The sequence below is a fragment of the Stenella coeruleoalba genome (genome assembly GCF_951394435.1).
Source record: "Stenella coeruleoalba genome assembly, chromosome: 12".
NCBI lineage: Eukaryota > Metazoa > Chordata > Mammalia > Artiodactyla > Delphinidae > Stenella > Stenella coeruleoalba.
The window spans coordinates 40,728,237-40,753,231 of record NC_137158.1 but is presented as its reverse complement, the minus strand read 5'-3'; the positions used below and the strand labels follow the sequence as shown (position 1 = coordinate 40,753,231).

General features: G+C 36.6%; 1 protein-coding gene across 3 annotated transcripts in view; it reads left to right on the top strand.

Annotated features, from left to right (window-relative positions):
- SESN1 (sestrin 1) overlaps window positions 1-24,995 on the top strand; it is a 107,385-nt gene that overhangs the window by 78,026 nt on the left and 4,364 nt on the right. Inside the window, exons 1-7 of one of the 3 annotated variants that reach the window (XM_079939414.1) lie at window positions 6,170-7,488; window positions 14,338-14,403; window positions 15,234-15,434; window positions 16,064-16,246; window positions 18,132-18,374; window positions 20,962-21,109; window positions 23,344-23,456. In XM_079939414.1, the coding sequence (XP_079795540.1) occupies window positions 7,387-7,488; window positions 14,338-14,403; window positions 15,234-15,434; window positions 16,064-16,246; window positions 18,132-18,374; window positions 20,962-21,109; window positions 23,344-23,456 (1,056 nt within the window). In that variant the 5' untranslated portion in view covers window positions 6,170-7,386. Of the gene's footprint in view, window positions 1-6,169; window positions 7,489-14,337; window positions 14,404-15,233; window positions 15,435-16,063; window positions 16,247-18,131; window positions 18,375-20,961; window positions 21,110-23,343; window positions 23,457-24,995 lie in introns of those variants that run through there. The other 2 variants (XM_079939412.1, XM_079939413.1) reach the window with 2 other exon arrangements.

Below are 24,995 nucleotides of genomic sequence, written 5' to 3'. Positions count from 1 at the left end.
GTGCCCACAAACAGAAGCATTTTGAGAATTTAAAAAGCATTTTCACATATGTTTTTAGGTACAGATGAAATCCAGCTCCTCAAAAACTATTTTTTTTAACATCTTTATTGGAGTATATCTGCTTTACACTGTTGTGTTAGTTTCTGCTGTGTAACAAAGTGAATCAGCTATATGTATGCATATATCGCCATATCCCCTCCCTCTTGAGCCTCTCTCCCATCCTCCCTCTCCCACCCCTCTAGGTGGTCACAAAGCACCGAGCTGATCTCCCTGTGCTATGCGGCTGCTTCCCACTAGCTATCTATTTTACATTTGGTAGTGTATATATGTCAATGCTACTCTCTCACTTTGTCCCACCCCCCACCCCCGTGTCCTCAAGTCCATTCTCTACGTCTGCATATTTATTCCTGTCCTGCCACTAGGTTCATCAGAACCATTTTATTTTAACATATTTATTTTCTTTTTTTTTTTTTAGATTCCATATATATGTGTTAGCATACGGTATTTGTTTTTCTCTTTCTGACTTACTTCACTCTGTGTGACAGACTCTAAGTCCATCCACCTCACTACAAATAACTCAATTTCATTTCCTTTTATGGTTGAGTAATGTTCCATTCTATATATGCGCTGCATCTTCTTTATCCATTCATCCGATGATGGACATTTATGTTGGTTCCATGTCCTGGGTATTGTAAATAGAGCTGCAGTGAACATTGTGGTACATGACTCTTTTTGAATTATGGTTTTCTCAGTGTATATGCCCAGTAGTGGGATTGCTGGGTCATATGGTAGTTCTATTTTTAGTTTCTTAAGGAATCTCCATACTGTTCTCCATAGTGGCTGTGTCAATTTACATTCCCACCGACAGTGCAAGAGGGTTCCCTTTTCTCCACATCCTCTCCAGCATTTATTGTTTGTAGATTTTTTGATGATGCCCATTCTGACCAGTGTGAGGTGATACCTCATTGTGGTTTTGATTTGCATTTCTCTAATGATTAGTGATGTTGAGCATCCTTTCATGTGTTTGTTGGCAATCTGTATATCTTCTTTGGAGAAATGTCTGTTTAGGTCTTCTGCCCATTTTTGGATTGGGTTTTCTGTTTTTTTGATATTGAGCTGCATGAGCTGCTTGTATATTTTGGAGATTAATCCTTTGTCAGTTGCTTCGTTTGCAAATACTTTCTCGCATTCTGAGGGTTGTCTTTTGGTCTTGTTTATGGTTTCCTATGCTGTGCAAAAGCTTTTAAATTTAATTAGGTCCCATTTGCTTATTTTTGTTTTTATTTCCATTACTCTAGGAGGTGGATCAAAAAGGATCTTGCTGTGATTTATGTCATAGAGTGTTCTGCCTATGTTCAAAAACTATTTTAAATACAATACAGTATATATGCACGGCCTGCCTGAGAAATATTTTCTACTTGAACATGTCATACATTAAGTATCTTCCATTATCTTTTTGGTTTTTTTTTTTGAGTTGGTATTTCTTTTTTGTCCTTCTTTAAAACCTTCAGTAACTCCTAAGAACATATGGGATAAAGACCTAACTCTCAGTTTCCCACTACACTCACCTTTTTCTTGAACCTCATCCTATTCCAGATTAAATCCATTCCTTATTATTTACTTCAACAACAATGCTGAAAAGTAATTAGCTTCTAAAAGTCGTAATGAATGAATTTTCCCACCTAACTTTGATATCTCAACACTTTCTTTACGGTCACTTCACTTTAGAGAAGCCTCAGGGTGTTTAAAGCCAGACTTGGTTACAAAATGTTCATGAATTTGTCAAACTATGGTATGTATACAGGCAGTGTCTGACTTGTAAGTACCTGCCTGACTTAACAAGTCAGCCATATGTACCATTGCCCAAACCTATATAGTCACTATCTTGGTAGTGCAGGAAAACAGGAACAGAAAAATCAAAGGAGCTTGGGAATATCTGGGGTTCCAAAGGGGAAGATGGGAAGAGACTATGAAAAACAGAATTTGCTTGGTAGAGCTGGAAAGGACAAGCTGATTCCCAAGCAGAACCTGCCTGTCTGCCTAAATAGTGACCCCAAAGCCTCCAAGAGCGTTTGTCTAGATGGCCCATATCTTTTATTATATGAATATTGAACTTGAAATTCATTATTAAGTTTTCAGTTGAGTTAAGCTTCTTTTTTTTTAATGGAAACGTCTCTGTGGAGTTCACTCATTCAATACACTCTTATTGAGGGTCTACTGTGTGCTGGGCACTAAGATATGAGAAATACAGCAGTGAACAAAAAAGACAAACATTCTGATTTTATGGAGCTTACATTCTATTGAGACAGACTAAATAAATAAATAAATTAGTATGAGATGTCAGTCCCTCATATAATAAGTGTGAGTTAGTATAAGAAGCCTGTTTTCTTCCTAATACCTACCAGTTATTCTAAGAAGAATAGGGGTAATGTGAGGAGCAGGTAGGAAGTTGGGTAAACTCTATTGAGGGAGCTTTGGGTAGCATGAAGTTACCAAAGGTCTGGGGAGACACTGAGAGTAATGACAGGGGTAGAGAAATAGAGGAGAGAAGCTCTCAAAGACCAAGACCACTCATTCCATGATTTCTTTTTTCTTTTCTGTTTTTTAAAACCAGATCTCACCCTGAGTATGAGCAAGGGAGATACATTTTTCTTTCTTCCTGCCCTCTTTTCTCGCCATCAGAATCAAGAACTTAAGCTAACATACCATTATTGACATTTTAAAAATATTCATTAAAGGAAGCAGCCCAGCTTCTGCTGCTTTGGATTCAGACAGACCTAGGTTCTGATCTCAGTCTGCATTTGACTACTTTTACAACCTTGGACAAGTTACCAATATTTCATGAGTTTCTGTTTTACAAATTTGTAAAATAGAAATAATTGTATCTGCCATGTAAGTGTAAAGTTCTTAGTGTCTGATATATTGGTCTTATCATTAGCCTGGAAAACCTGACCATGATTTAACATGCTTATTCTTTGAGGGAAAGTGATTTTCTAATTTAAAACCACTGACACTATTTGGAGTACTACTTGTTTACAAATATGAGTGATGGTCTGTTTCTAAAACCCTATGTAGAAATTTAAAACTGTGCATTTCTAAAAGAAGAAACCCTAAAGGAGAGAAAGATAGCAAAGATTTGTCAACGTTCTTGCTCCTTTATAAGTAATATAATTCTAAAAATTAAATTGAAGAAGTGAAAAAGTAGAGGACAAATAAGAGAATATAAAATTAACGTTCAGTACTAGAAGGATCTCAACATACCCAAAACGTGATGTTGAAAGGAAAAAAGTGCTTAGCAGGCAAGCTATATATTAAAAAAAAACAGGAAGATATCAGCTAGAGGAGAAAAATCTTGACAAAATTAGTAAGCAGAAGTAATCTTAAAAACCAGCATTCATTCCAAGTAAAAATGTTTTAAATGACAATACGGCATTTTTTTCAAGAATGCTTAAACCACATAAATCTAACAAATCCCACTCCCCCTCTTAAAGGAGTTCTTTGGTTTAATGGCTAAAATCATGGCTATGTGTATCTAACCAATTATTAAATATAATTTCTAAAGAATAGATCTACAGATCTATAGTACTTTAATTCCTTTAGTTAATGAGAAAATTCAAGATTTAATATGTGGTCCATGAAAGTGTGATTATACGTTTTGGCCTGATTAGTATTCTTTCTATTAAAATATACATATTCTTTTTCATTAGGTGACTATATTTTTTAAAGTCTAATGGATTTAGGGAAGCCACTTGGTCAGGAGAGCATATAAGTTGAGATTTATCTCCTAAATTTCAAAAACAAAAGTATGAGGCATCATTTCCTTTCTCAAGAAACTTATTATCATGTTGGAGAGACAAATCCACCTTCATCCCTACACTTTGTTTCATTTCCATTGTTCTTCACATCACCCTCTTGCCTTGACAGAATTGCCTCAGCAGCCTTCCTAGCTCATCTTCCTGCGTCTAGTTTTGCCTAAACCTTAGCTGAAATGCAAATTTGATGTCATTCTACTCTTTAAAACTTTTAGTAACTCCACACTACTCTTAAGAATGAAATTTATTGTCCTTAATGAATCTTAAACAAGGTCCCTTCTTACTGTTTATGTTTTACCTAAACTTCATCCATTACTCTCCATACCCTGTGCTCTAGACCCCAGTGAACTTCCTTTATTCAGTTTTCCTAACGGACTACCACTCTCAGTCTTTCCCCTGCCTGTGGGCTTTTGCACATGCTGGTTTCTTTGCCTTAGAACTGTCTTTACTCTCCCAAACACTCCCCCGATTTTCTTGCCAAGGCCTCTCTACTAATCCTCTAAGCCCCCTAGCTCAGATATCTCTTCCTTCTGGAAGCCCATCTTGAACCACCAGGCCACGTCTGGACTCTCAATGCCACATAGCTCTCTGCTCAGATCAAGTCATTTGACACCACTCTTTTACATGGGTGTAACATCTCGTTCTTGAGAAAATTTAGAGTTGAGACCATTCCTGCTAATGACAAATGCAAAAACCTCACTTTGATACAGTTTGAGTAGGTTTACCAAAACATTTTTATTTTTATATTTATTTATTTGGCTGTGCCTCATTGCTTGTGGGAGCTTAGTTCCCCGACCAGATATCGAACCCACACCCTTAGCAGTGAAAGCTCGGAGTCCTGACCACTGGACCACCAGGGAATTCCCAAAACATTTTTAGAGGAAAGGAAATATTTCAGATTTACTTCTTGGATTAGATGTCAGGATTCTTCATCGAAGAAAAAAATGTTGAAAGGAAATGTTTAAATAGCAGATTTTGTAAATAGCTGCTGGCCTATAATGATAGCCTGTGGTAAATATCAAAAATGTAGTCCTTTGCAATTACTAATCGGTGCTCAGGAGGTTTACTACATGCTTAGCACTGGGGGTTCATTAGCAGAAGCACCTTCAGGACATCTGGCCTACTCACGTAGTGAAATCTTTGGAAAATATAAACTTTTTATTAAATGATTTGGAACAAAGCATTTCCAGAAGTGAGATCTACACAATGATATTTGCAGGTCAATACAGCTGTTGGAATTCTTGGTTAATAAATTTGGAGGCAGCTTTTTTATGTTAGAGAAGAGAATGACTAATTCACAGTTACTGCTCTATCAAAAAGAGCAAAAATCAGTACTCTTTGAAGACCTTAAGTCAGTCTTTATAGAAACCATAAAGGAACCTTGACATTTAATGGCTTGAAAGGGTCTCAGTAAGGACTGAATTAGAATATATTAAAATTATTTTTCTTTTTATGTAAGGCAGCATCAAAATAAACTGAAACTTTCAAAGAAGGAGGAGGGAGGGAGAGAGAGAAAAGAAAAAGAAAGAAAGAAAGGAAAGAAAGGAAGGAAGCAAGGAAGAGAAAGAGAAAGAAAGAAAGAAAGAAAAAGATCCTAATTGGAGCTTCCTATTCAATTTCAACATGTTTCTTCAATAAATATTTATCAAGCACAAAGTATCAAACATGAACATATATATACATACACACATATACACACATATATGTATATATACACATGTGTATATACAGTTTGCAGTTCTAATTTGCATTTAAACCATTTTTGCATTAGCTAAATGCATGCTTTTTCTTGCCTCATTAGAAAATAGAAAGGTAAACATTCTCCATTTTGTAAATGATATTTTAATGTTACAGACAAGGTTATGCCCTACTAGACAGCTAATCCCCACTATTTTATTCCTTCCTGAAAATAAAATCACAGCTCAACTCTTCTAGAGCCATTTTTCACATACTTCCCTCATTAAGTAGCTCTATAGCTCACAACCCCTACATCAAGTCCATTTATGTTTCCACGTTATTCATCTACAACCAGTTTATCTTGGAGGGTATGTCATATTGCTGCAAATTGGATGGTTTACTGGGTTTATTTTTGCCTGTGTGTTTGTGGCTGAGTGGGCATCAGATTAGACTGTTTTTGTGGCTGTGCTCAGAGGAAGAGAGCTTGGACGTCTCTGTAACCTTTTCTTCTATGTCAATATTAACCTCAAATTGCTTTTCTTGACCAGTAAAAATATTTTGGGTGCTTTAGCAATTTACAAAAGTGTATGAGAACATATAACATCATTTTATTTATCTGGAGAAGATAAATAAAAAGTAACCATTTTTAACCTGCTACTTTTAAAATTTGACACTTTAAGAGCTCAGAGAGTAACTCAGTTTTCTCTGAGACATTTTAACCTCACTCCTAAGACTGAAACTTATTTTTATTTATGAGCCCTGGTTCTGTGTCTGTCAGTATTATTGACTTAAACTCTGCTTGTTTCCTTCTATCAGAATGTTCCAACTTTTTTTTTTTTTTTTAACCTGAGCATGTAAGCCTTTGAAAATACGGGGCAAACATGCAAAAAAAGAGACCTGATTTAGGAGTTAATTTTTTAAAAAGAAGTTAATAGAGCCCTGTAAGGAAATAGTGTTGACACAGGACTTGAGAGATTTGTGTTCCAGATCCAACAATGTCAGTTATTTGTGTTCCTTTATGACCTGTTTTCTCACGTTCCTCATCAGGTTTCAGAGAGAGATTCTTTCTTTAGAACCTAGGGCGCTTATAAGGAAACAATTTTAAAGCTTTCGAATATACTTGTGAAGAAAAGAAATTTAGAGATCTGCTACCAAGGCTTATCTGTGTAGGAGAGTGATATTTATAGTTTCTACATAGCTTACCCAAAATAATTTTACATTGAATATGGGTCATGGTCCCCTACTTGTTTCTTCATTCTGCGGCCCAGTCAGCGCTGTTTGGGCATTATTGGAAAGAAAGAAGGGAAATTTCAAAAGTTCATAAAATGTGAAGCGAATTTGATTCCTCCTGGTGGTGTCGGGGTCAGCCTAGAGGTGGGTTGCTGTTTGGCTCTAGGTAAATGGACCCGAGCGGGTGGAGGGCGGGCAAGCTTTCAGCTGCTGATGCTGGGACAGGGACACTTTTGCCTTTCAACTGAAACCCGACGGCTCGCGCTGCATCTTCCAGCCGCAGTGCACGCACAGCTCCCGGCGGACCGAGCCCATTCCGACCCGAGGATTAGCTCCTCGCGGGAGTTCGTTCCCTAGAGGCTGTTTCTCGGCCGGCCGCGTAGCCCGCTCCCCGCCAGGGCCCGCTCCTCAGCGCCAAGGGGGCGGGGTGCCGCGGCGCTGCGAGCCCCCATTGGTGCGCGCGGCTGCCGACTCGGCGGAGTGACGGAGGGGGCGGGGCCGCGTGTCTTGTTTGTTTGCGCCGTCCCGCCCCGCACTGCCTCAGCCGTCAGCACGGACTGAGGCGCTCAGCCTCTGAGCTGAGAGGCCGACTGGCAGCCCGGCCAGCTTTCGCCTCCTCCGCGCCGCCGCGGCTCCCTTGCGCGTCCGCAGCTGTCCTCACGCTGACATGCGCCTGGCCACAGCCGCGAACGAGGCGTATACGGCCTCGCTGGCCGTCTCGGAGCTGCTGGGCTGCAAGCAGTGTGGCGGGAGCCGCGGCCAGGACGAGGTACCAGGGCAAGGGACCGGGCAAGTGGGCGGGCGGGCACCCGGCCAACTGCTTGGGCTGCACGGAGGTCGCGTCGCTTCCCCGCCCTCGCACCCTAACAGCTTCGGAGAACGCTCCCCGGGGAGGGCGCCCCTGGAGCTACCGCCCGGACGGCCGCCCTGCCCGGCGGGGCGTCGCAGGCTGGCCCGCGCCCCTCAGGTGAAGGGGCGGCCAGTGGTGTTGGGGGGGCGTTTGCCACCGAGAGTCGTCCCCGGGCAGAAAATGTTGCGGCTGGGAGGGACAGCTGCCTCGGTCATTTAAATGGAAGTCTCCGAAACGTAAATAACGTTGTCTTCTGTACAAGTCTCCACAAGCCAGAAGAAACCTAACAAACTCTAGTCTCACGGTAGAACAGCCTGTGGATTTTTTTCCCCCTCAGCGTCTTGTCAAAAAAAATTATTCGGGGACCCTCACTCTCTTCGCCTCCTACTTTAAAAAAGAAAGAAAAAGAAACATATTTCGGTCAGTTAAAAATGATGTTGCCTAGAATAAGTATGTACTGCCAGCTCTATGACGTTATGCACAGCGTTTACTCTTGTATTAAACTATCTCTTTTTGTGTCTGAATTGGCCTTCAGAAAGAGCTATTTAATTGTAACATTTTGTATTTTTCCTAAGTGGCTGCAAATAGGGCACCATTTGAGAGTTACTAATACACCTTTAACTCAAATTTGAAACTTTAAAAGGCTTTAATTCAAAAGGTGGCAAGGGAGAAAGTAGAGAAATAGTAATTAAAATCAGAATGTTTTAAGTATTGACTTAAAGAAATGTAAATACGAGGTAATTTCTCTACTGTACTGCCCACTAAAATGACTCAGTGTTAGTATTTATATGTATATATATTTTTTGTAAATGGAGTCTACACCATGATATACTACATATATTCATATAAACTTAAATGAAGACACTTTCTCCTGAAGGTTGTAGAACACCAAATGCTTTTTCTAGATTTTAGCATTCATGGAAGGCTATAGAACACCAAATGCTTTTTCTAGATTTTAGCATTCATGGATACATAATGTGCTCCTTGTTTCCAGATAATACAACAACCTAAAAAAAGTCTCATAACTGTTGCTTTGAAACTTTATCATAGAAAAGAGTGTGAAAATGTTGAAATAGAATTTACAGTTTCTGTTTGCAGGCCGTAACAGATCTGTTCTCATTTTGAGCCTCAATCATTGTGCTTGAATCTGTTATTTCTGGTGGTATTTGTGTGCAGAATCCTGGTTTTTGCCCAGATCTAGAATATCTAAATATAGCCATGTCAACTGGAAGATACAGATACATTTTATCAATAGCTTGCACATTGATTACAGAGCCTATGGGATTGTGTTCGGGACACCAGGAACCTTTGTATAGTTGTATTTCATTTTTAAAACCTCCAACATGTGGGAAGATAAATTAGGAAGTAGTGCTTTATAGGAAAACTATTCACTTTACAAAAGAATTAATAACACAACTCTTTCAAATAGCAAGCTTCCACAGTGCCTTTAAATTAAACCCTTTCCAGGAATGGAACTCCTGACTAAAGTATAGGGCACACATATGGCCTAAGTCAGCCTTACAAAGCCAGTACTTTGAAGTCAGTGAGTTTTTATTTTTCTAGAATGTATTTCATAGAAGACCAGACACTGGAAAAAGAGGTACCTGAACTTTGAGTATTTCTAAATTCCCTATAAAAGAGTTAATGACAATTTTAGAAGAAGCACTAGTACATGTCGTTATAATAGGAAGATTTCTTTATAATGCTTCTAGATTTCTTCATTTCTATTTAAAAATTTCAAATGTCAAAAGGCTAGCACCCAGCTATAGGCAATGATTCTCATAAATAAGGAAGAGTGGGATGGGAACTTTTACTTTTTACACAGCATATTTTTGCCTTGTTGAAATGTGTTTCAAACAGAACTGCTTTTGTAATTTTTTAAAATATCAAAATTAATATTATTGTGATTATCAGTATTAAGACATCTAGACAGTTTAACAATGTACCAAGTGCAGTGAGAAAAAATAAAATGATTGAAGTGATCTAATCATTTTTACTTTTCAACTAGTTTTGCATGTAGATAGACACTGTAAGCCAACAAATGCTCTCATTTTGCACTTGTGGCAAACTGTTCATTTTTTTGGTTAAAGATATTCATATGGATTCATAAATGTATCTGAGAAATTTGAAAAATCTGATTAGAACAGTAAATTCATAAACACAGATTCATACAGTGATACATTACATACATTAGTCATTCTGTGGTGCTGTCAACATTTGCTGAGAATTTTCATACTGTGAAAATTCGTGTGTTAGTATACACTGTAGAGGAAACAGATATCGCGTCAGAGATTTGCAGCAATGTTGTGATGGCAGAGGCTGTTGCTATGTCTTCAAAGATGCTGATTAGGAGGATTGTTGAGAGGAGAAGACTGTTAGTTCCCATGTTAGATTTCCCAGCCACACCTTCACCAAGAGCCTGTGAGGTTTGTGCTGTGGTTAGCATTTACATCTGCTTCACAACAAGGCCATTTGCCGTTGGCAAGTTCTGCCTCCTTGAATTTAGATTGGCCAAAATTTGTTCAAAGTCTGTAATACAGTTTCTTACAGGTACATATGAAGGCACAATTGAAGGAACCTTTAGGACGTTATGAAGTGCACTTAGTTTGGCTTACGATCACACCATTGAAGACCTGCAGTGCCTTATTTTTTTTTTTTTTGTAATCAATACCTGCTAGAAAATAGGGTAGCAACTAATTTATCATGTGACTAGGAAGTGTTTCAAAAGTGAGTTTTCCAGAAAGTTGAAACTTTTACCCCTTTAGAAATCAAGAATACTATTGTATAATAATAATGGTATCTAAAAAGACCTTTAAGTATCAAAAGCTCTTTTAAAAAAATTTATTTACTCATTTATTCATTTTTGGCTGCATTGGGTCTTTGTTGCTGTGCGCGGGCTTTCTCTGGTTGCGGAGAGTGGTGGCTACTCTTGGTTGCGGTGCATGGGCTTCTCATTATGGTGGCTTCTCATTGCAGAGCACGGGCTGTAGGCGCGCGGGCTTCAGTAGTTGTGGCGCGCGGGCTCAGTAGTTGTGGCTTGCAGGCTCTAGAGTGCAGGCTGAGTACTTGCGGCGCATGGGCTTAGTTGCTCCGCGGCATGTGGGATTGTCCCAGACCGGGCTCGAACCCATGTCCCCTGCATTGGGAGGCAGATTCTTAACCACTGCGCCACCGGGGAAGTCCCTCAAAAGCTCTTAAAGAGGAGCTTTTGAGAGTAATTAATTAAAGACACCAACTCTAGAACCAGACTTCCTGGCTGTTTTCAAGATAATTGTCACCTGTTTCCTTTTCCCATAAGTTAGAGCTCAATTTGTGTGCTGTGGAAGGCTAGACGGAATCAATGACCTGCTTCCTGACAGTATCTGGATTAGGATAAATTGGGATGCAGTTTCAGAGTTCATAAAATTCTATTTTACCTAGAACTAGCCATAAGTAAAATAATGAAATTGGAGTCTTAAATATCAGAGACTCCATTCCATTCCTTTCCTTTCTTCAGTTCTTCTATTCTGTCCCCTGCTTTGTTAGACTGGTACCTCACCAAGGAATGAATGTGATCTTAACAGTAAGAGGTTCTTAGCATAATAGGTTTATAGTCCGTTCCTGAGAATGTTTGCTTTTTCTTAACATCCTGTTTTAAAACACATAATTTTTCATAAAATACATAAAAGAATCTATTTCTAAAGGAACTGGGAAAGAAAGATTTGACCTTTGAAGGCAAGGAAGAGGGGAGACAGTGATACCAGTATGGCCACTAAATTTGGCTACAGGGATAGACTTTCAAAGACTTGAGAATTAGAAAGGACCATTGGGAAAGACCTTTGGCATGCCTATAGGAAAATATTCCATTTCTGAAACATTAATAGTCATTTTCTTGGAACTGTAAAGCTATTGTTTTGTAAGTTTGATATATAAACTATCTATTTGGTATAGAAATAAAACCAAAACAATGTACTTCAACCTCTTTGTTTTGAGGCCCATGTGCTAGGAATCTGGTCTTATTTTTAAAAAAATAAACACACACACATACACAATCCACATGCTGCTAATGTATTTGTAGGATAAAGTCCTAGAAATGGAATTGGTAATTTTTTTCCCTTTCCTTACAAATAGTAACATAATATATACATATTACATACTTTGTCTTTTTCCCCCCACATAATATATCTTGGAGATCTTTTAAAGCCAACTTGTATAGAACTGCTTCATTCTTTGTGAGGACTTCATGCTAGTCTAGTCTATGATCATACTAAACTTTATTGAAACAGTACTCTATTGATGAGCACTTAGGTTGCTTTATAAAATCTTGTACTACTAGAAACAATGTTGCAGTGATTATACTTTTACACATGACATTTTAGAAATGTGAGTATAGGGTAATGTTTAGGATGGAATTATTGATTAGGGTATGTAACTTTTAAATATTGATCAGTATTTCAGATTGCCCTCCTAGAGGTTGTAGTAATTTATACTCCTTTTATGTTTCTTGATATTTTTTCCTCACACTTCAAAACACTTCCATCAGAAAGTATAAGCAATGAATGGCTATTTCTCCACCCCCTCTCCAACACAGCCTATCATCAAACTTTTTGATCTTAAGCAGTATTTTAGGTGCAAAATTGTATCTCAGTGTTTTATTGTGAGGGTTGATCATTTTTTCAGCCATTTATATTTCATTTTCTTTGAACTGTCCATGTCCTTTGTTCATTTTTCTGTGAGGTTGTTGGGGGTTTTCTTAGTGATTTGTCTTTATGTATTAAAAAAATTTAGCCCTTTGCTATATGAGTTGCAAATATATGTCCAAGTTTTCTGTTTGCTTTTGACTTTATATGTTTATTTTTCCCATATGAAAGTCTTTATTTTTATGTCATCAAATTTATCAATCTTATATTTTATGATTTCCTGGTTTTGTGGCATTCTTAGACCTAAGTCCACAGGTATTTTCTTCTAATACTGTAATGTTTTTTATTTTTGTTTTTTACACTTATATCTGCTTTATTGTGGAGTAAAGTATGATTTAAGCCTCCAATTTCACTTTTTTCTGAGTGGCTCTCCAGTTGTACCAAAATCATTTGTTGAATAATCCATTTCTCCTCCTTTGAAATGCCACCTTTTGTATACTAAAGTCATAAGAATAGTGTCTCTTAGGTAGAAAATGAATAATAAACCCCTGAAATGGGGTGTCTGCTAAAATGCATTTTGTTTAAATAAGATAGTAAAGAACTGAGAAGGGGTATTGATTTTTAGCCTTAAAGTCTTGCCCAATATATTTTGTTAGAAATATATGTAATTAAATCAGAAAGGCCAATAGAGTCATCATTTTATATAAATGGCTGCATTTGTGCCAAGATGATGTATTGAATAGCAGGAATGTGGGTTTTTTCCTTGCATTTATTGTAGGATATTAAAATTGAGACACATACATGGCTGGGCCAGTGAATTTAGTGCCTCCTCTAATGAGGGGCATGGTTATTAGACATTACTGTCTTCAGTATAAGTGTGGAATTATCAGAGTAAGAAATCACTGACCTCCAATACAAGATTATTTGAAACATATATAAAATTTTAGATTTAGTTGGCAAATCCAGCCTACTTTGAATCTGAATCTTGAGTTCTCCTAATTAAGATTCTCTTCAATTTTGTCCTGCCTGCTTAATTTTTAAAAATCCATTCTGCTCAAAAGGTTTTCATTCACTTGGACCAGATTTCTTGAATTGTTGCCACATGTTCTTCTCTGACTGCCCCCTCCCCCCTTTTTTTCCTTTAAAAGGAAAGCATCTGGTTTATATCATGAAGGACTTTTGGAAGCAGTAGAGAGAGGGTAGAAATAATATTTGTATGTAATTATATAAGCAAGGGTTAATATTTAGTTGTTAAAGAAGGAGGGGGTTTTTTGTTTAGAGACTAGAGTGATAGGACATGAGCCTCAAAAAGAAAAAAAAAAGTCTGAATTACATTTTGGTTTTATTTCTATTAGCACACTGTATTGAGGGAAAAGATGGAAGCCTAACAGTAGATTGTCAGTTTTTGTTAACCACACTACACTGTCACATAAAGTATAGAATTCTAGGTTCACTATGTCAAAAGGCAGAAAACCATTTATTTTTTAATTAGTTGAGCTCCTCTAAAATATAATATAAGCAAAGTTGATGAGATCCTATAAATTAAAAGTTTAAGGAAAACTCACAAACAAAATTAATTTCTCTAAAATTGTTTTACTCAAGCACAGAGAAACCATGCCCTGTACTACTTTCTCTTTTGTGGATTTAAATAGCTTTTTTATTTTTCATAGTATTTCTGTTCTTGTGAAGTGTTATTATAGATGTAGTAATAATTATACTTCTTTCAGTTTAAGACATCTAGGTAGAGGTTATGGCTTTTTCATTTCCTGACAAGATGCACAGGGATTGATATTTTGGTTGGTTGGGTTTTGGATGTACAAACACATTGGTCTTATTTTGTATCACTGACAATCCACAGGGTTGGCTGCTATGTGCTGAACTTTCTGTTCTAGACTTTCTGCCAAGTACTTTATGCAAAACTCTGGTTTTAGTGAAACAGGTTTTATTGTTTTTAGTCAGAGTTGTATTATAAACTGTTGTCAGCTATGTGATGCAAACAGAGGATCTGGTATATATATATGGCCATGAAAATAAATCACCAGAACAAGCCAGTCTCTGTTCAACTGGCTGTTTTTCTCTCCCATTCCTGTGGCCTCAGTTCATGTTGTTTACTGCTGGAGGCCTGAGATGGTGTAGTTTTCTTTTCTAGGAACTTGGAATTAGAATTCCTCGACCACTAGGACACGGACCAAGCAGATTCATCCCAGAAAAGGAGGTATGTTGTTTGTGAAAGTACATAGTGAACTGTATGCTTTTAAGGAAAAGCTTTCATGACCCACATCTTCGCATCTGAACAAGTTGTTGGTCAACAATATGCTTTACACAAGTTAATCATCATGTTTTGGCAGTGAATATGTGGGATTAAAAAGCTGTTATAGTCATGTTGATTTCTAGTATTTCATGATGCTTTTCTAACACCCATATTTAATCAAGCAAAGGCAAGACTTTTTTCTGACCAATGATATGCCACCTGCTTATATTTAGATGTTGCTTAGGTGTGCCCATAAGCCGAGTTACTTGGTCTTGGCCAACTCCACAGGCTGGTATCAATGCTAGATTGGATCTTTAATTCTAAATATGTAAATGCTCCTATACTTTGTTTTCACAGGGATTGTTTACTGTTAGTTAATTTTGGTTCTCTGTAAATTGAGGGAGAGTAGGTGTTGTTAAAAGGAAAGGCATTAGGGTCTGTTTGCAAGCTCTGCAAATTTGATAATCTAAATCTGGGTTCTGGATTTAGATCTGGATGTCTGGATTCTGGTCAAGTCTGCAAGCAGCCTATCTAGATGGCCTTTAATGTCCGGCCTTTGTTGTTTTTCCCCTACTACATGATATGTGACTCTTTATTCTGCTATCTTGCAACAAGTTGAGTTAAATTTGTAGAATTATAACCTCTCTTTAAGCCAAATTTAATCTGCTTCTAGGTGACACTTAAAGTGCAGTGCATGCATATTCCTTTTTTTTTTTTTCCTTCCCCTGCATGTTTTCTTTCTTTTACACCAATTTACAATTTCTGAAACCATGGTTTTCCTCTCTTTCATACAGATTCTCCAAGTGGGGAGTGAAGACGCACAGATGCATACTTTATTTGCAGATTCTTTTGCTGCTTTGGGTCGTTTGGATAATATTACCTTAGTGATGGTTTTTCACCCACAATATTTAGAAAGTTTCTTAAAAACTCAACACTATCTACTGCAAATGGATGGGCCATTACCCCTACATTATCGGCACTACATTGGAATAATGGTTTGTAAACATTCAGTGAAAAATTCTTTCTGCCTGCTTTATTAATCTTTTTAAGAGATGGTTAATGCTTCAAACACAGGAATAAATACTTATATTCTAACTTCTAATCGAATTCCTGTTAGGTAGTATCTATTTTTCCTCTTTCTAAATAAGTACGCTGTCAAATATAACAGAAAAAGAAATATGTATTTACACTCTGTTGAGAACCATTTTCTATTAAATATGAGAATAAAGTAGAACACAAGATTATTTCACTGATAGTTCAGATTGACATAAGTGGTGGTACTCATGTTCAATTTATAAATAATATTCCATTGTTTTATGGTTGGCACCTTAATTGAAGTTTCTTCTTAATCTGAGGTTCTGACAGTAGGTATAAAATTTTTCTAAAGTTCAGATACTTTGATCAGATATTTTATTTGTTCTTGGGATATTTTTGAGGTGCTTTCTATAGTGTATGAATTTTTAAATGTTTATATGAAAACTTCATTTCTGTAGTATATGGAAAATTTGAAAACATACTAATCAAAAACTTAATTAGCTGTTTTGCATATTGTAAAGAAAAAGATTTGTAGTTGTTCAAGATTTTAATATGTGTAATTAGAATAATCTTTTTGTTTTCTCTTAAGGCTGCAGCAAGACATCAGTGCTCCTACTTAGTGAATCTCCATGTAAACGATTTCCTTCATGTTGGTGGAGACCCCAAGTGGCTTAATGGTTTAGAGAATGCTCCTCAAAAACTACAGAATTTAGGAGAACTTAACAAAGTGTTAGCCCATAGACCTTGGCTTATTACCAAAGAACATATTGAGGTAAGTAGAGAATATATCTAGGGTGTCATTAAAAAAAAAAAAATTAGACTAATTTTTAGAGCAGTTTTAGGTTTACAGAAAAATGGCACAGAAAGTAGAGTTCCCATATTCTACCCCCGTCAACCATCCACCACCCCCCGCCCACACACACATAGTTTCTCTATTACTAACATCTAGTATTAGTATAGTACATTTGCTGTAACTGATGAATTAATAATGTCTAATTTACATTGGGGTTCACTCTTTGTGTTGTACAGTTCTATGGGTTTTGACAACTGCATAATGTCGTGTTATCCACCATTATGGTATCATAAAGAATAGTTTCACTTCTCTCAAAATCTCCTATGCTCCCTCTATTCATCTCTCTCCCCTTCCCCCTGAAACTACTGCTCTTTTTTACAGTCTTTATGGTTTTACCTTTTCCAGACTGTCATATAGTTGGCATCACACAGTATATAGCCCTTTCAGACTAGCTTGTCAGTAATGCATTTAAGGTTTCTCCATGGTTTTTCGTGGCTTGGTAGCTCATTTTTTATTGCTGAAAAATACATGTATGGATGTACCTCAGTTTATCCATTCATCTATTGAAGGACATCTTGGTTACTTCCAGTTTTTGGCAATTATGAATAAAGCTTCTACAAACATTCACATGCAGGCTTTTTGGTGGACATAAGTTTTCAACTCAGTTGGGTAAATAACTAGGAGTGTGATTGCTGGATCGTATGATAAGCTTGTGTTTATTAGCTTTGTAAGAAACTGTCATCCAAAGTGGCTATACCAGTTTGTGTTCCCATGAGCGATGGATGAGCATTCCTGTTGCTCCACATCCTTGTCAGTATTTGTTGTTATCAGTGTTCTGGATTTTAGCCATTCTCATAGATGTAAAGTGGCATCTTGTTGGGTTATCTTTTTAAAATACCATTTTAAACTAGTTTTGTCTGGTTCTATTTATTAATAAAGATAATGGAATAAAAGTAGATGGACATTCTCTAAAAGAATCTACCATGCAGTAGAAATTCTTAAAAATACAATATATTTTTGGTGTTGTCTTTCTCTTTTTTTAGAATATTTATTTATTTATTTATTGGCCATGCCTCAAGGCTTGTGGGATCTTAGTTTCCTGACCAGGGATGGAACCCATGCCCCCTGCAGTGGAAGTGCAGAGACCTAACCACTGAACCTCCAGGGAATTCCCTAGAATATTTTAGATTCTTTTATGTAATTGAAGCATCTTTTTATCAAGGAGATACAAGATTTGAATATGATTAATGCAATGTCTGTTACATTGTCTAGTAATATAAAATTACATATTATAAAATAGATAATGAAGCAGAATGGACACAGATTTGTAAGACTTTGAAGAACTGTAGACTTTACCTTGAGCATAATTTTTAAAATAAATATAATTTGATGATTTAAGAATATTCAGAGTCAAGCTGTTCAAACCACTTTTTAAAAATTCCTTGAGGAGGCCTGATAATAAAGAAAAACAGGCGTATTTTACACAGTAGCTTCTACTTTAAACACAAATTCATTACATTTCGTTTGAGACTGCACTAACAACATAGTTAATGCATTCATAATCCATCATCTGAGATATGGCAACTGCTTTTAAACAAAATGTATTCTACATTTTTAAATCAGGATTTCAGAAAGTCAAAATAATAACGAATGTGTCGTTATCAGTTTATCTTAAGCTCTATTTGTGAATACATATTCATAAAAATTAGCAAATTCTGGGTTCTACATGCCTCAAATTGTAATTTTATCTTAAGTTTTATATAGTAACTAATCCTGTTTTCAGTAGGTTAAATACCAAGATGAACTGTATTCTTTCATCAATACCATACCCCAGCATAAAAATGGTCTCGTTTTTTTTCCCAAGGGACTTTTGAAAGCTGAAGAGCACAGCTGGTCCCTTGCAGAACTGGTACATGCAGTAGTTCTACTTACACACTATCATTCTCTTGCCTCGTTCACATTTGGCTGTGGAATCAGTCCAGAAATTCATTGTGATGGTGGCCACACATTCAGACCTCCTTCTGTTAGTAACTACTGCATCTGTGACATTACAAATGGCAATCACAGTGTGGATGAGATGCAGGTCAACTCAGCAGGAAATGTTTCGGTAAGTATCTATTATTTATTATAGGATCATCCTAAGAGTAATCACAGTAATTGCTGTTATATTATTTTTTCATTTGGCTTTTAAGAAAATCTACCCTATTAAGTCCAAAAAGATATTAGGCCCCCATACCTGTTCATTCAGCAAGTATTTATTGTCTGCCTCCAAATGCTCAGCACTAGTCTGATGCTAAGGGACATACAAAATTATAAGACCCTCTAGGAGGTTACATTTGAATAATTTTAGGATCAGAAGCCACCAGCAATGTGCCCCATCAGAGCCATCTGGTATTGAACAGCTACTGAGTGAGATGAGGGGAGACTGAGAACAGTGGAACTTGGTGGTAGAAACTTCCTGATGCTGATCACATCCTTTTGCACAGAAGAAACAGGCTGTCTTCTTAATTACTTTTTAGAAGATTTAATCAGCCTTGATCTGGAATTTCTCCTTTTAAAATACTTCTTCATGTTTTAACTTCTCACAAATATATATAAAAGTGAATGTAAATTTATTAAATTGCTTTTATCTCTATTCCTTCTCTTCTCTGGCTTTTATATTTTCTCAGTTATGTTATTCCTTTGAAACAGATCAGAATGAGTTGAATTTTCTGTAAGCAAATTTGAATTCTATATATGATGAGTCAAAATTCCCTCTGCATTCTTTAGCTGTAGTGAAAGAGAAAAGGGTTTATATTTCCAAATTGAAATCAGAGAAACAACATTACAGTCTTCTGAATACTTTGCACAGATTTTCTCAGTTGTATTATTTTAAACAGATTTGGACAGGTTAAATTTATATATTTGACTTTAACGTGTATTTGACTGTTAACGTATATTTGACTGTGGGCAAGTTATCTAACCTCTCTGAGCCTCCATTCTTTCATTTCTAAATGAAGGTCAAACACAAGGTTATTGTAAAGTTTAAATGAAATGTCTCTAAAGAGGTAAAAGGCAAAAAAAAAAAAAAGGTTAAAAGGCCTAGTACAGTGCTTGGCATTTATCAGGTACTAAATAAGAGGTAGCATTTACATATGGTGAGATTAGCACAGGAGGGAAAATCATGTTCCCAAGGTTCATCACTGTGCTGTGCTGGCAACGCCCAAGACCATCAGTTCCACCCTCTGTTGAGCTATCTGGATTGTTGTTGGAGGCCTGCATATGGCCACTGATTATTTATCAAAGCTTAAAGGTTATGAGATGGTCTAAGGGAGAGTACATCAGTTGCTAGGATGCTTAGAGTTGGATTGTTGTCCTTCCCCACCTTTGATTTAGTACAAGGCTAAAGAAAAAGTACTGTTCCTAGTTATCCCTCTATTAAATGAGATAATAGTGAAATAATAGAATTTTTAAAAACTTCCCTAGTAGATAAGCTCCCTGTTCCCAGGTGTTGAGCATTTTTTAGCAATAAATATTTTTAAATTAAGGTATGTACCTTGTTTTTTTAGACATAATGCTATTGCACACTTAATAGCCTACAGTATAAACAGTATAGTGTATAGTATAGTACAGTATACAGTATAATGTACAGTACAGTATAGTGTATTTTTGGCTGCATTGGGTCTTCGTTGCTGCGCGCGGGCTTTCTCTAGTTGCAGCGAGCGGGGGCTACTCTTGGTTGCGGTGTGCGGGCTTCTCGTTGAGGTGGCTTCTCTTGTTGCAGAACACAGGCTCTAGGCGCGCGGGCTTCAGTAGTTGTGGCTCGTGGGCTCTAGAGCAGAGGCTCAGTTGTTGAGGCGCACGGGCTTAGTTGCTCCACAGCATGTGGGATCTTCCCAGACCAGGGCTCGAACCCGTGTCCCCTGCATTGGCAGGCAGACTTTTAACCACTGTGCCACCAGGGGAGTCCCTAAACATAACTTTTATATGCACTGGAAAACCAAACAATTCATGACTCGCTTTGTTGCAGTGGTGTGGAACTGAACCCACAATATACCTGAGGTATGCCTGTCTATTGACAACATGCCCAGTGTACACAGTTGATGCAAAAGCACTTATACTTTGTGTACCTTATTTAACTGATTGAGCAAGTAAAAGCTTAACTCTTAAATATTCAGTTCTGTTTTAAATCGACAAGTAGTGTTAAATTTTTAAAATTTAGCATTGATAGTAATATTATTACTAACTTTAGTAATAAAAGGTAAAACATTAGAATGTGTTCTTAAAATCATTTTTCTCTTATATTTTAAAATTTAAATATCTGTATATATAATAGGCCAAATAATTGTTGTTTTTTTGTTTTTGCGGTATGCGGGCCTCTCACCGTTGTGGCCTCTCCCGTTCTGGAGCACAGGCTCCGGATGCGCAGGCTCAGCGGCCATGGCTCACGGGCCCAGCCGCTCTGCGGCACGTGGGATCTTCCTGGACCGGGGCACGAACCCGTGTCCCCTGCATCGGCAGGCGGACTCTCAACCACTGCGCCACCAGGGAAGCCCCAAATAATTGTTTTTGATTCATCCATGTGCATTAAAATTATAAGAAGATCTTTTCTTATATTGTATTAAGATGCAAATTCTTATGAAACAGACTTAATAAAATTCAAAAGTTTCATTCCGTGTTTGACATATGTAACCTTAATTGCACTTTCTTTTCAGGTAAGTGATTCCTTCTTTGAGGTCGAAGCCCTCATGGAAAAGATGAAGCAGTTACAGGAATGTCGAGATGAAGAAGAGGCAAGTCAGGAAGAGATGGCTTCACGTTTTGAAATAGAAAAAAGAGAGAGCATGTTTGTCTTCTCTTCAGGTAAAAGCAACCATTACATAGTCAATAAAATGTCTATTGTGTCCAAAAACAAAAGCCCAATTTTTTAAGAGAATTTAAATAAAAGTATCCTTTTTTATTGGAATATAGTTGATTACAATGTTGTATTAGTTTCAAGTGTACAGCAAAGTGAATCTGTTATACATATATCCACTTTTTTTTTCAGATTTTTTTCCCATATAGGTCATTACAGAGTATTGAGTAGAGTTCCCCGTGCCATACAGTAGGTCCTTATTAGTTATCTATTTTGTATATAGTAGTATGTATATGTCAATTCCAATCTCCCAGTTTATCCCTCCCCCCTTTTCCCCCCAGTAACCATAGATTTGTTTTCTACATCTGTGACTCTATTTCTGTTTTGTAAATAAGTTCATTTGTACCACTTTTTTTAGAGTCTACATGTAAGCGGGGACATATGGTATTTTGTCTTTCTCTGTCTGACTTAACTTCACTTAACATGATAATCTCCAGGTCCATTCATCTTGTGGCAAATGACATTATTTTGTTCCTTTTTATGGCTGAGTAGCATTCCACTGTATATATGTACCACATCTTCTTTATTCACTCCTCTATTGATGGACATTTAGGTTGCTTCCATATCTTGGCTATTGTAAATACTGCTGTAATGAACATTGGGGTGCATGTATTTTCAAATTATGGTTTTCTCCATATATATGCCCAGGAGTAGTGTTGCTGGATCAGATGGTTAACTCTATTTTTAGTTTTTTAAGGAACCTCCATACTGTTCTCCATAGTGGCTGAACCAGTTTACATTCCCAGCAACAGCTGTAGCATTTACTCTTTGAGATAAGATGATGGCCATTCTGACCAGTGTGAGGTGATATCTCATTGTAGTTTTGATTTGCATTTCTCTAATAATTAGTGATGTTGAGCATATTTTCATGTGCTTTTTGGCCATCTGTATGCCGCCTTTGGAGAAATCTCTATTTAGATCTGCCCATTTTTGGATTGGGTTGTTTTTTTGATACTGAGCTGCATGAGCTGTTCATATATTTTGGAGATTAATTCTTTGTCAGTTGCTTCGTTTGCAAATATTTTCTCCCATTCTGTGGGTTATCTTTGCTGTGCAAAAGCTTTTAAGTTTAATTCAAATATGGCTTTCCTTTTAGAAAGGTTATTGCATAGGTAGAAAAGGAAGTTATAGTGAAAACAGCACTAGACTAAGAGAGAGGACATTTGATTTGGGTTCTAATACTAAAAAATCACTGCTAATAAACTTTGTGAATATAAGTCATTTAACATTGAGTGCTTTTTTTCCTCTTCTTTAAAATGAGGAAATTGCATTCATAAAGGCCTGAGATTGCTTCCAGCTTTAAAATTCTATGATTTGTGAAAAGGAGCTACTTCTTAGATAACTAACAACAACGTAAATCCTTTATGTTTGGCCTTTATCAAATGTAGGCTATAGGATTTAATATGTAAACCAGATAATTTAAAGGAAAAAAGTTAATAAAGTGTGTCAGTGTATTTTGGCAATAATAGAGTGGGACAAAGAGTATATGTTAAAAGCAAGTTTCTTAATAGCAAAGAAAAAATCAAATTTGTATAAATGGAGGTTGGATGTTAGCTTGAGGAGAAGTCTTTGATTTTATTTACTTGAAACTATAATCTCATCGACCCCTAAACATGAAGATAATCTGAAAAGGCTTAGAAGCAGTGCAGGAAACATTGTAAAAACAGTGACACACAGAACCTCTTTCCTTTGTTCATCATTTTAGAATTGTTTCTAGGACCTTTGAGCTGTTAAAGAGATCATTTTATATACTGTGTGACATTAAAAATAGTCCAAGTGCTAAAGTTTAGAGCATAAAGTTTAAAGTTTATATTTGTTATCACCATAAAGATTATTCAAAAGGGTGTTCATACTTGGAGTACATACTTTTCAGTAGAACCTAGTATCTATAAACTACAGTCGGGACACAGAGGGAGAGAGGATCTGTGAGAGAGAGGAATTAAAAACAGAAAATTAACCATGAGTATTTTTTTAATAACAGAATCTACTTTTATTATATTCCATTTATTAGTAAGTAGGCTATTTCTCTTTATAGTTTTAAGACTTTATTTTAGTTGATATTGGTTACTCAGTGTCAGAGAAAGGGTAATCCTGTTTTTACTTGTTATAGGTAAAATGAATTTTAACTAGCATCCTGTTTTTGAAAGTCTTTCAGTGGTTTTTTTTTTTTAAATTATTTCAGATGATGAAGAAGTTACACCAGCAAGAGATGTATCTCGTCACTTTGAGGATACTAGTTATGGCTATAAGGATTTCTCTAGACATGGAATGCACGTCCCAACATTTCGAGTCCAGGTAAAATGACAACTTGTTGTATGTACATGCTCAATTAGAAATACCTCAATCTGACTTAAAATAAGAAAGAGCCATCTGGATTTGAGAACAGAAAGCAATGCAGAGAAAAATAACTTTTCTACGTACACGTAATTCCCTTAGGTATGTTTATTATATTGTTAAAGTTCATAAATCAGTTGCTCAGAATTCAAAACACATTCACCCATAAAGCAAAATTACAATAGTGGTTAGGTTCCCAGAGATGGTATGCAGAAACCCAGTTAAAGTTCCTACTATAACTAAACAATAAATAATAGTTGTGTTTGAACCTAGCTTGCTTTTATAGCACTGTTTTACTGAGCCCCAGTGTTAAAGTGAGGCGATTTCTGCCCTGATATGCACCAGGCCTGAGTGACAAGAGAAATGTCCTCACAGCATCTCAGGCATTATGTGTGTGGGGGTGAAGCGAAAGAGGATGAGAAAGAGTGAAAGATTTGCTTAAATTAGGACTTATAGGGAAAGCAGATTTTTTGTTTTCTTTTTAATTTGGGTGAGTTTTTACAGATACCATAGAAAATAAACCATGATTACAATAACCTAATTCCCTTTAAAATATGAACTGAATGTCATTTGAAGCAATGAGAATTTTTAAAGGTTTCAAATTTAAAGCTTAAAGAGGATTCACATAAATAAATCTTATTCCAAAATTACTTAGCACCCATCTCTTAGAATAAATAAAGTTACTGGGGTAGGGAGTAGAATTATTGTTGGTAGACCCAGTTTGTTTAGCTCCATAATCATTAACTTTGAAATACACAGTAAAACTTCCCAGTACAATTCTGTATATACTGAGTCCATGGAAACTCAGGGACCTCATTGTCCTCCAGGATACCAGGGTCCTTCTCTGTTTTCGCTTTGGCAGGAGGCACTGTGCTAAGTGCTTTGCGAGTATATCTCAGAAGTAACAATTGCTGTATCTTCTAGTTCCAGAATAAAAGTTGAGAATCATCAATTAGCAAACATTTATCTATTCTGTGCTGTAGTTTTGGAAGACCGCTTCCAATCCGTCAGTAGAAACATACTGTAGTTTAAATGTTTTTCTTAAACAGTCTGTTATATATTTCATTTAGATAGGTAAATATATAATTCAGATGAGTTGCTGTTCCCAACTTTCCCAATTATTGTGCAGGGGCTATTATAACTCTTTTACCAGAATTATGAAAATATTTGAGAACTATGATTTTTTTTTCTTTGCTCAAGGAACTAACATATTGTTTAAGGAGACAGAATTAGGCACAAGGAAGAATTATAGAATATTTTACTCAATAGTGAAGTTGTATCATGAAATATAAAAGATTACAATTGAAGGGATCATGTGGACTGGAAAATTTTATGGAGGGAGATTAGGATTTGAGAGATTTGAATGGTTTAAAAGCATGGGCATTGTAAGCAGAGGAGACTGTAGGCAATAACTGAGCATAGGTTGAGGGAAGGGATCATAAACTGACTGGGCTGCTAAGACCTTCCAGCAAAGGATAAGTGGGAAGTTAGTTTAAAATT